Source organism: Cherax quadricarinatus, chromosome 40, assembly GCF_038502225.1.
Source record: "Cherax quadricarinatus isolate ZL_2023a chromosome 40, ASM3850222v1, whole genome shotgun sequence".
NCBI lineage: Eukaryota > Metazoa > Arthropoda > Malacostraca > Decapoda > Parastacidae > Cherax > Cherax quadricarinatus.
Window position 1 is genome coordinate 12,981,715 of NC_091331.1, and position 12,500 is coordinate 12,994,214.

At 42.1% G+C, this 12,500-nt stretch overlaps 1 protein-coding gene across 1 annotated transcript in view; it reads left to right on the forward strand.

The window, feature by feature from the left end:
• The window catches only part of LOC128687392 (uncharacterized), a 93,529-nt gene that overhangs the window by 39,023 nt on the left and 42,006 nt on the right, over positions 1–12,500 (forward strand). Inside the window, exon 4 of the mRNA XM_070092576.1 lies at positions 6,903–7,097. Within this exon, the coding sequence (XP_069948677.1) occupies positions 6,903–7,097 (195 nt within the window). The remainder of the gene's footprint in view (positions 1–6,902; positions 7,098–12,500) is intronic.

A 12,500-nucleotide genomic window follows, 5' to 3' on the forward strand; every position in this document is an offset into this window, starting at 1 on the left:
TTTTTGCGTGTTTAGAATAAATTTGTTATTTGTTGACGTTTATGACTGTGATCACACACAGAGGATACGTAAAGTGTGTGTCGGGGAGGGGGGAGGGGGATGGGGGGAGGGGGATGGAGGGGGATGGGGGGAGGGGGATGGAGGGGGATGGAGGGGGGATGGAGGGGGGATGGAAAGGGGATGGAGGGGGATGGAAGGGGGATGGAGGGGGAATGGAGGGGGAATGGAGGGGGGATGGAGGGGGCGAGGTCTGTGTCCATGTCTAAGATGATTTCAGATGTATTTCTTTTGTTTATTTGCAGTTTTCCTAAATTTTTCTCAGTGTTTTAAATCACTGTGCGCGCGCCTGGATGTCTGTATGTTTCTGTCGTTCTAACAGTGCCACTGTGTTTCTGTCTCCCTCACTCTGTATCCCCCCCAGTCCCCCCCCCCACGCACACAACCTTTTCAAATTAAAGTTTGCTCTAGGTATTGCCCACACATTGTTAAGACTTAAATGCACATAAAAATAGAATTTTTATGGAAGATACAAAGACGGTTGAAGTGAGCTGTGGTCGCTGCCTCAACCAGTGGTGGTTGATACAGTGTACTGTGGTCGCTGCCTCAACCAGTGGTGGTTGATACAGTGTACTGTGGTCGCTGCCTCAACCAGTGGTGGTTGATACAGTGTACTGTGGTTGCTGCCTCAACCAGTGGTGGTTGATACAGTGTACTGTGGTTGCTGCCTCAACCAGTGGTGGTTGATACAGTGTACTGTGGTTGCTGCCTCAACCAGTGGTGGTTGATACAGTGTACTGTGGTTGCTGCCTCAACCAGTGGTGGTTGATACAGTGTACTGTGGTTGCTGCCTCAACCAGTGGTGGTTGATACAGTGTACTGTGGTTGCTGCCTCAACCAGTGGTGGTTGATACAGTGTACTGTGGTCGCTGCCTCAACCAGTGGTGGTTGATACAGTGTACTGTGGTTGCTGCCTCAACCAGTGGTGGTTGATACAGTGTACTGTGGTCGCTGCCTCAACCAGTGGTGGTTGATACAGTGTACTGTGGTTGCTGCCTCAACCAGTGGTGGTTGATACAGTGTACTGTGGTTGCTGCCTCAACCAGTGGTGGTTGATACAGTGTACTGTGGTTGCTGCCTCAACCAGTGGTGGTTGATACAGTGTACTGTGGTTGCTGCCTCAACCAGTGGTGGTTGATACAGTGTACTGTGGTTGCTGCCTCAACCAGTGGTGGTTGATACAGTGTACTGTGGTTGCTGCCTCAACCAGTGGTGGTTGATACAGTGTACTGTGGTTGCTGCCTCAACCAGTGGTGGTTGATACAGTGTACTGTGGTTGCTGCCTCAACCAGTGGTGGTTGATACAGTGTACTGTGGTTGCTGCCTCAACCAGTGGTGGTTGATACAGTGTACTGTGGTCGCTGCCTCAACCAGTGGTGGTTGATACAGTGTACTGTGGTTGCTGCCTCAACCAGTGGTGGTTGATACAGTGTACTGTGGTCGCTGCCTCAACCAGTGGTGGTTGATACAGTGTACTGTGGTTGCTGCCTCAACCAGTGGTGGTTGATACAGTGTACTGTGGTCGCTGCCTCAACCAGTGGTGGTTGATACAGTGTACTGTGGTTGCTGCCTCAACCAGTGGTGGTTGATACAGTGTACTGTGGTTGCTGCCTCAACCAGTGGTGGTTGATACAGTGTACTGTGGTTGCTGCCGAAACTAGTGGTTGTTGATACAGCGAGCTATGGTCGCTGCCTCAACCAGTGGTTGTTGATACAGTGTACTGTGGTTGCTGCCGAAACTAGTGGTTGTTGATACAGCGAGCTATGGTCGCTACCTCAACCAGTGGTGGTTGATACAGTGAGCTGTGGTCACTTCCTCAACCACTCACACAGTTCTACCTCTCTATATATATTTTTACTCACTAATTTAGAAAAAAATGATTTTCCCCAAAGTAAAAAAAATCATCTCCATAACCAATATTACAATTATCCCTGTTTTTACACACACACACACACACACACACACACACACACACACACACACACAAAACGATAAACTCCAATAGATTAAATAATATTTCTATAACTGTGTCACATGTGTATAATAGAGGGTGTCTGTTTAGGTGAATGACTGATCAGTTAATTATCCAGTGAAGTCATTAACTTAATCCAGTCCAGGAAACCCGCCATCCCGTTTCCAGATAGCTGGGTTGCTTACCTCTGATTCCACAAAGAGCAGTGTATGTGGGTGTAGTGTCGTATGTTTGATGAACTTACGTCTCAGAAGACCTCCCTCAGGTGTGGGCAGGATCCTGTCCACGGGCGGTACGATACCGACCCCTGCTCTACAGGCTTCATCACTAAATTAGACTTACAATTTAAGAGTGAATAAAAGAAATATGGCAGCGATGGTTGTAGTCTCATGGACTAGGTACTGTCAACCCCCTATTCTCATGTTACTTCAACCCCTCCCCCCCACCTCCTTACCCCCTTCCCAAGACTTAGGAGGACTAACGGATTCGTGAATCAGCTGACTTCCCTGAATTCCCGCATCACACACTTTTTTCTTTGTTGGCTTGTGGGGAGAATTTTTTTTTTACGAGTTTGCAGTTGCTGCAGTCTAAACCACTCTGGGATCCAAATTTTCACTCTTGATTTTTTTCCTCGTCTTCCTTCACAGGGATGTTTGTAGTTACCCAAGTGTACTTTTAGGGTCTGAACTGCGTTCGTGGTGCAGCGACTTCATTGACTGCTTTGTGATACAACTGTTGCTATATTAGTGGGAAGCGGTAACCCTGTATGGGTCATACATCGCCTGGGGAATAAGAGGTAATCAGGTTTTATCCATATGGATAGCTTAAATTCGCCAGATCAAGAGCCTTTGACCAGCATCAAGGCCCCTCCCCAAGAAGGCGTTTGTCATAGAGTTTCTTGAGTATTCCAGGGACTATAGGATTTACTGCCTGCTAATTTATTCCACTTCGGAAGACCATACCTCTAAATGTGAGAAGAACCTTAATAATAATCTTTTCGATACTGTTTTTCCCCTCACTGAAGAGTGTGACATCTTGTTCTCCCTGTTATAATGTGACCTTGTTCTTCCTGTTATGTGACCTCTTGTTCTCCCTGTTGTTATAATGTGACCTCTTGTTCTTTCTGTTGTTATAATGGCCTCGCTACAGTGAAATGAAAGTTCCTTTTATTTTAATTTTTGCACCCGGTTATGTTTCCTCTTATGTCAGTCAACATAACTTACGTTCCCCCCCCCCTAACTCTGAGTTGTTCTGCTGCCTTTCTCTGGTCGGTTTCTATTTTATTTACTACTCTCGCATATTAATATTGTAGACTGACACAATTTATAAGCAGTATTTTTGTAAACATTCCTCCATCAGAGTATTTCAAAGCCATTTTAAAGGTTGTTTATATGGTATTCGAGATTTTTTTGTGCGCAAGTGCGCGTGCGTGCGTGCGTTGCGTATGTGCTCATGTGCGTGCGTTGCGTGCCTGCACGTACGTACTCGCTACCATCACCTTCGGCATGACTCTCCCAGCTACCAGAGACAATCTTGTGGTTTGTGCATCTTCCTTCACTTTTTTTTTTTTTTGTGCCTTTCCCCTTCTCCCATCCTTTCCCCACCTCCCTCCCCTCCCCTCCCCTCCATCCCTCCCTCCCCTCCCCTCCCCTCCATCCCTCCCTCTCCTCCTTTTCTCCCAGTTTTTGTTTGAATAAAATTATATCTAATTATCCCTTACAGGCGTATATAATTACTTTTTATTACAGACATTTATTGGTTGCAACTCTCCTACAAGCTTCATAAGTATTCTACGCGCCTTACATTTTCTCATTGGCATAATTTACTAATTTAGAAGGCACTCGTGTTCACATAGGTACAGACCTAAGTGCTGGCCTAATTGTTGACCGAAATGTGCTGACCTAAGTGCTGATATTAGTGTTGCAATCCTAACATTTCACAAAATATTAAGTTCACTACAGATTATTCCCTTTAACTGGGGAGGTGCGGGGGGGAGGGGTGTCTTGATGACGTTGGCGGGATCTTGATCCAAGAAACTGGAGCCCTCTTCCCCTCCTTTGCATCGAACTGTTTACCTAGCATTCCCCAGATGCTGTATGATCCCTTCAGGCCTTTGCGCTTCCTTATGGACATAATCTGCGTGCTACAATAATTTCGTAATTTCGAGGAACTGTTGTCTGAGTGAGCCGTGCGTTCTGGAAACCACACCACTGATGAAAATTTGAAGCCGATCAGAAGAGTCATTCTCTAGTTATAGGACGGATTCTAGCTATTCCAGTTTTATTTTTACTATTACATCAGTAAATTTGCCTTCACGCAAACGAAACTTAAGGGACACATCACCCATTAAATACTGAAGTCTTTTAGAAGAGGTAAACAAAATTTTTTTTTACTCTATTTAATGAGAATAAACATTTCACATTTTTTTTTCAGCACAGAATGATCAGATCTACATCAACACACATGACTTTCACTCTCCACCCTCGTCGAATTTTTAGGCTCCACTTTTTTTTAACGCTTGAAGCATAGCCACCGAGGATTTTGAAAGTTATCCCAGCCATACCAGGGTGCTGGGAATTGGGGTCAACAACTTTGGTCATAGGGCACGTGAACGTGCCAATTGTTCCAAGAATTTGGTCTTTGTTACCCTACACAAGTGTCGAAAATTTCAAGCCGATTGCATGAGGCGTTTTGGAGTTATGATTGAAATAATATCGCAAATGAGGTGGAATTGAAAATCAGGCAACCTCCTTTCGGGGATACCCAATAATTTTAACCAATTACAACAATATAATTCCTTCTAACTAATTAGAAGATAAATTCATTCTAATGAATTACAACACAAATTCCTCCTCATAAATTGCAACAAATATAATTCCTTCTAACCAATTACAAGAAATTCCTCACAAGTTACAGCAAATATTATTCATCTAACCAATAAGAACACAAATTCCTCCAAACAAACTGCAACAAATATAATTCCTACTAACCAATTACAAGAAATTCCTCCTCACAAATTACAACAAATATAAATCCATCTCATCAGTTTCATTCCCATGAATTCCATCCCCAATACCTTCTCCTGCAGGGAATGAAAACATCAGTTACATATCCCTCGGGCAATTCGGACATCAATTTAATCTCTACCAGACAATTAAAGCATTCGTTTGATCTCCAGCAGGCAATTAAAAACTCCAGCTATTCATCTTGTCTTCCCACACACACACTCACATTACTAAAGCTGTGATTTCAACAGCATAAGCGATTTTCAGGCAACAGGAGCGATTTTCTGGCAGAAGCAATTTTCACGCAGCAAAAGCGATTTTTACACACAGCTGAGGGGATTTTTGAACACAGCAGCAGCGATTTTTACACACATAAGATTTTTGCTTATGAACATAAAGAAGGAATACTGCAGCAGGCCAACTGTCCCATGCGAGGCAGGTCCAACTCACCTCCCGGGTTAAACCAATGACCCACCTAGTCAGGTCAGGTCACATCCACTTAAGGAAGGACACAGCATCAGACCTATTAGCACAAGCTAGTCAGGTCTAACTCACACCCACCCACACTCACTCATGTATTTATCCAATCTATTTTTAAAACTACGCAATGTCTTAGCTTCTATGACGGTACTCAGGAGTTTGTTCCACTCATCCACAACTCTTACCAAACCAGTGCTTTCCTATGTCCTTCCTGAATCTGAATTTTTCCAACATGAAACCATTTTTGCGAGCTTTATCTTGGCTAGATATTTTTAGCACGCTATTTACATTCCCTTTATTTATTCCTGTTTTCCATTTATACAGCTCATCATATCCCTCTTAATTCTACGCCTTTAGATAGAGTGCAGATTCAGGGCCTTCAGTCTATCCTCATAGGGAAGATTTCTTATACATGGGATCAACTTTGTCATACTCCTTTGTACGTTTTCCAGTGTATTTATATCCATTCTGTAATACAGTGACCAGAACTGGGCAGCATAGTCTAAATGAGGCCTAACCAAATGTATATAGAGTTGAAGAACAACCTGAGGACTCCTATTTGTTATGCTCCTTGATATGAAGCCAAGGATTCTGTTAGCTTTATTGCGAACACTTATGCACTGTTGTCTTGGTTTTAGATTACTGCTAACCAGAACTCCTAAATCCTTTTCACAATCAGTAATATTAAGATCTACATTATTTATATGTGGCATGGTTATTTTTCTGTCCAATGTTTGGAACTTTGCATTTGTCTATATTAAACTGCATCTGCCACTTCTCCGACTACTACATCAGTCTGTTCAAATCTTCATGGAGTGCTCTAATGTCCTCATTAGAATGAATTAGATTACCTAGTCTGGTGCCATCAGCAAACTTGCTTATGTCGCTACTTCAGCAGAAGCGATTTTCACACAGCAGAAGCGATTTTCACACAGCAGAAGCGATTTTAATCCACTTGATTTTATCCAACTGAGTTTTAACACGATTTTACCAAAGCAATGATTTTAATACAGCAGCAATGATTTTAGCTATAGTAATTTTAACAGCAGCAGCGATTAAACAAATATATTCGCTTGACCACCAATGACCACAAATATTTGAAGATCAGAAAAACGAATTTATACTCCAAATAAAACCTTGTAATCAAGTTCACAAACACCTAATATACTCGACCGAAAATAGTATTAAAAACTTAATTAAAACACTAAAAACCTAACTAAAAACATTTCACCAATTTTTAACAGAGAGAATGAGAGAGAGAGAGAGAGAGAGAGAGAGAGAGAGAGAGAGAGAGAGAGAGAGAGAGAGAGAGAGAGAGAGAGAGAGAGAAATATGCAGTTCTGATTCAATATTTTCTCTTTTCTGCTTTTTCCCATCTGCTATCTAGTTCCACCGGGTCCGCCCATTGTGCTGTGGCGTGGGCGTGCGGTGGTGGGCGCGGTGGGTCCTCTGGGCGAGGCTGAGAGAACAGAACTCACCTGTCGAAGCTCAGGTGGTCGACCTTCCCCCGTGCTCACCTGGTACCAAAAGGGAAGAAGACTGCCTCTGCTCAGTGCCAACTCTTCCTTGGATCCCTTCACTGGTGAGTAACTTGAGGGATACCGTCACTGGTGGCTAACTTGAGGGATACCGTCACTGGTGGCTAACTTGAGGGATACCGTCACTGGTGGCTAACTTGAGGGATACCGTCACTGGTGGCTAACTTGAGGGATACCGTCACTGGTGACTAACTTGAGGGATACCTTCACTGGTGACTAACTTGAGGGATACCTTCACTGGTGACTAACTTGAGGGATACCTTCACTGGTGACTAACTTGACGGATACCTTCACTGGTGACTAACTTGAGGGATACCTTCACTGGTGACTAATTTGAGGGATACCTTCACTGGTGACTAACTTGAGGGATACCTTCACTGGTGACTAACTTGAGGGATACCTTCACTGGTGACTAACTTGAGGGTTACATTCGCTGGTAACTTGAGGGATCCTGCCACTGGTGAGTATCTAGATGGATACTTTCTGGTAACTTGAGGGATCCTGCCACTGGTGAGTATCTAGATGGATACTTTCTGGTAACTTGAGGGATCCTGCCACTGGTGAGTATCTAGATGGATACTTTCTGGTAACTTGATACATTCATTGGTGAGTAACTTGATGGATACTTTCATGGATCCTGTCACTAGTTACTCGAGAGATACTTTCACTGGTAACTTCAGGGATACCTTATGGTGAGTAATTCGAGAAATACCTCAATGGTGAATAATTCGAGGGATACCTTCACTGGTGAGTAATTCGAGGGATACCTTCACTGGTGAGTAATTCGAGGCGTACCTTCACTGGTGAGTAATTCGAGGCATACCTTCACTGGTGAGTAATTCGAGGCATACCTTCACTGGTGAGTAATTCGAGGCATACCTTCACTGGTGAGTAATTCGAGGCGTACCTTCACTGGTGAGTAATTCGAGGCGTACCTTCACTGGTGAGTAATTCGAGGCATACCTTCACTGGTGAGTAATTCGAGGCATACCTTCACTGGTGAGTAATTCGAGGCATACCTTCACTGGTGAGTAATTCGAGGCATACCTTCACTGGTGAGTAATTCGAGGCATACCTTCACTGGTGAGTAATTCGAGGCGTACCTTCACTGGTGAGTAATTCGAGGCATACCTTCACTGGTGAGTAATTCGAGGCATACCTTCACTGGTGAGTAATTCGAGGCATACCTTCACTGGTGAGTAATTCGAGGCATACCTTCACTGGTGACTAATTCGAGGCGTACCTTCACTGGTGAGTAATTCGAGGCGTACCTTCACTGGTGAGTAATTCGAGGCATACCTTCACTGGTGAGTAATTCGAGGCATACCTTCACTGGTGAGTAATTCGAGGCATACCTTCACTGGTGAGTAATTCGAGGCATACCTTCACTGGTGAGTAATTCGAGGCATACCTTCACTGGTGAGTAATTCGAGGCGTACCTTCACTGGTGAGTAATTCGAGGCATACCTTCACTGGTGAGTAATTCGAGGCATACCTTCACTGGTGAGTAATTCGAGGCATACCTTCACTGGTGAGTAATTCGAGGCATACCTTCACTGGTGAGTAATTCGAGGCATACCTTCACTGGTGAGTAATTCGAGGCATACCTTCACTGGTGAGTAATTCGAGGCATACCTTCACTGGTGAGTAATTCGAGGCGTACCTTCACTGGTGAGTAATTCGAGGCATACCTTCACTGGTGAGTAATTCGAGGCATACCTTCACTGGTGAGTAATTCGAGGCATACCTTCACTGGTGAGTAATTCGAGGCGTACCTTCACTGGTGAGTAATTCGAGGCATACCTTCACTGGTGAGTAATTCGAGGCATACCTTCACTGGTGAGTAATTCGAGGCATACCTTCACTGGTGAGTAATTCGAGGCATACCTTCACTGGTGAGTAATTCGAGGCATACCTTCACTGGTGAGTAATTCGAGGCATACCTTCACTGGTGAGTAATTCGAGGCATACCTTCACTGGTGAGTAATTCGAGGCATACCTTCACTGGTGAGTAATTCGAGGCATACCTTCACTGGTGAGTAATTCGAGGCATACCTTCACTGGTGAGTAATTCGAGGCGTACCTTCACTGGTGAGTAATTCGAGGCATACCTTCACTGGTGAGTAATTCGAGGCATACCTTCACTGGTGAGTAATTCGAGGCATACGTTCACTGGTGAGTAATTCGAGGCGTACCTTCACTGGTGAGTAATTCGAGGCATACCTTCACTGGTGAGTAATTCGAGGCATACCTTCACTGGTGAGTAATTCGAGGCATACCTTCACTGGTGAGTAATTCGAGGCGTACCTTCACTGGTGAGTAATTCGAGGCATACCTTCACTGGTGAGTAATTCGAGGCATACCTTCACTGGTGAGTAATTCGAGGCATACCTTCACTGGTGAGTAATTCGAGGCATACCTTCACTGGTGAGTAATTCGAGGCGTACCTTCACTGGTGAGTAATTCGAGGCATACCTTCACTGGTGAGTAATTCGAGGCATACCTTCACTGGTGAGTAATTCGAGGCATACCTTCACTGGTGAGTAATTCGAGGCGTACCTTCACTGGTGAGTAATTCGAGGCATACCTTCACTGGTGAGTAATTCGAGGCATACCTTCACTGGTGAGTAATTCGAGGCATACCTTCACTGGTGAGTAATTCGAGGCATACCTTCACTGGTGAGTAATTCGAGGCGTACCTTCACTGGTGAGTAATTCAAGGCATACCTTCACTGGTGAGTAATTCGAGGGATACCTTCACTGGTGAGTAATTCAAGGCATACCTTCACTGGTGAGTAATTCGACGCATACCTTCACTGGTGAGTAACTCGAGGGATAAGTAACTGGTGAGTAACTATTTATCTTTAGTTTAACGGATTTTCGTTAATAATTTATTACAAAAAAATCATCATCATATTAACTTATTTTGTCAATTATCTCCTGCTTTCTGGATCTCTATAATCTTCTAAAGTCAGTCGACCATATATATATATATATATATATATATATATATATATATATATATATATATATATATATATATATATATATATATACAGTTTGTGCTAAGAAACACTTTTTCAGTCCAAGTGTTTTGTCATGCATTTGCAACTTCATAGACGTAATCAGAGTTTTCCCTCCTCAGTGTTACCTGTGTTACACACTTTTACAAATTGGTTTCTTGGTCATAGTGAGCAGCGGCCTCAGCCCTTACTGATCATCACAGGAAAACTTTTCTCGACACTGGTACAACAGAAGCAACCGGTGTCATCTATTATTATTTGACCTTTCTAAATAAAAACTGTATGTTTTTTTATTCTGCATATTCGGATCTTGTTTTATTATACATGTTGCACAGGAGGAAAGATGTGCACAGTAAGCGCGTGGTCGCCCCAGACGCCAAGCCTCCGACAATAGCATGGTCCCCCCTTGCAATTGTTTCATTTTCTGTGTTAGGCTTTGCAAGTATTGTTGCTCCTCAACCCGAACTAGTCAAACGTAGTTTTTTTTCCGAGATTTTGACCTAAGGGAAGAATTGATTGGGCAGTGTCATTCCTGTGAGTAAACATACTGCCATAATAAGTCATTTATAAAGATAAGCTAAACGACTCCTGAACACTACCATCGTTTCCGTGTTTTTATGGATTTTAGCTATAATAAACTCAGATCCAAAAGCAACTTACAAGCAGCTTTCAGGATCCATTACTTTAATTCTGTTGTTTAGGTCTGGGTATTCACTCACTGCAGTCAACTATTTAACACACTTCTTCACTTCGAGTTTAATGACCTTCATTATTTCGCTTTCCACACAAGAGTGACATGTCCTTCCTACTATAACTTTTTCCACTTAATAATTTAGGTGTATATGACATATTTTCAATTTCTTAAGGTAATGTCCTCTACTAAGGACGTTTTTTTTTGGGTTGCGGCCACTGTGGCTTTCAACTTTTGAGTTCTGGCATAGACGGATGATAGTTACAACTCGGTTCTTAAGTTGCAGATTTTGGCAGTTCCATGGCAGCTCAATTATTCTCAAAGATTTATTCGAAACTTACACAAGTTTCTTGAATTTTGTAAAGCAAGAATACAAGGTTAGCTTAGTTTATAGTCTACATAATATAGGTCATGTTTACATCACTTGTAGCTTTAATATTGATGCTCCACAACCACTATAACCTATTATTACAATGTTGAATTATTTCTATCATTGTGTCCACGTACACATTGGATACATATATTAGGAGAGTCAATCATTTATGCGTTCTGCTAATTGAAATTTCTGTCAGCTCCTCTGAACAGGTGAGAAATATTTCGTTATTTTGACGTTATATATCCCTTGCACTTTCTATCATTTTTTTTTTCAGTTCTAGATAATTTCGTCATATAACGGTGATTAAATATTCCATCAGAACCATCACTATAATTGATCTGCTTAACTGCGTTCATCAGAGCATTAAATGAGCTGGTGATGATATTCCCTTGTGATATATATGTACCATGGAGGACTTATCATAGAATTAGAATCTGGATATTTTGATAGCCAAGTCCTATGTTTACAATAATAATTCACATTTAAGTCCTATCCCTAATATATTAAATATGACCACATCTTGTGCTTTTATCTAAGTTCTTTTCAAGTCAACTAAAACTGAATTCTGAATACTGTGCCTTGCTATTTGCAAGGAAGGTTTTGATGCAATCTGCAGTGCTTCCACCTTTCAAGAATCTGTTTAAGGAGAAGCCTTATTTGTTTTTTTTAAAAAACAAATACAAATGTAGCAAAATTTGTTTGGAAACTAATTCACTGATGCAAATTTTATCAAGTTCTTATTCCTCTCAGCACTACTTCCTTCATCCTAATTTCATTTTATGTTTCAGTAATGTGCTCAATAATATTCAATATTACAATTTTACTGATGCATGAAGTTAGTGAACTTCCCTCACTCTCCGTAGGAAAAGGGCGGCGTCATTTAATTATCTGCGATATCTCTAGATAAATAATACTCGTTATATATGCAGGACATAATGTATGTTTTTGACTATAGTAAACGGAAATACGAGTGAACACCAGTAAGCTTTTATGTTTTATAAAAACTTTGCTATAGATAACTGAAGTGTAATGAACACTTGTCAGTGCTCAATAATTGACACATGGAGACAAACTCAGAGGATTAATTGGAATATTTCGTTTCCCTCTTGGGCTCCTCTTCTCCTGAAGAGGATCCCAGAAAGGAAACGAAATGTACAGCCTAACTAATCTTCTGAATATCTATTTCCATGTGCGTTATTATTAAGTATTTTATGTTATATTTAGGCTAATATTTAGAGAACGGATCTTGTGTAGGTATCGCTGAGGATTGATTACCGAGTATAAGAGATATGATGATATTCCTATTATTACATGTACTGTTTTGTATGGTTAAGTACGTAGATGACACACTATAACA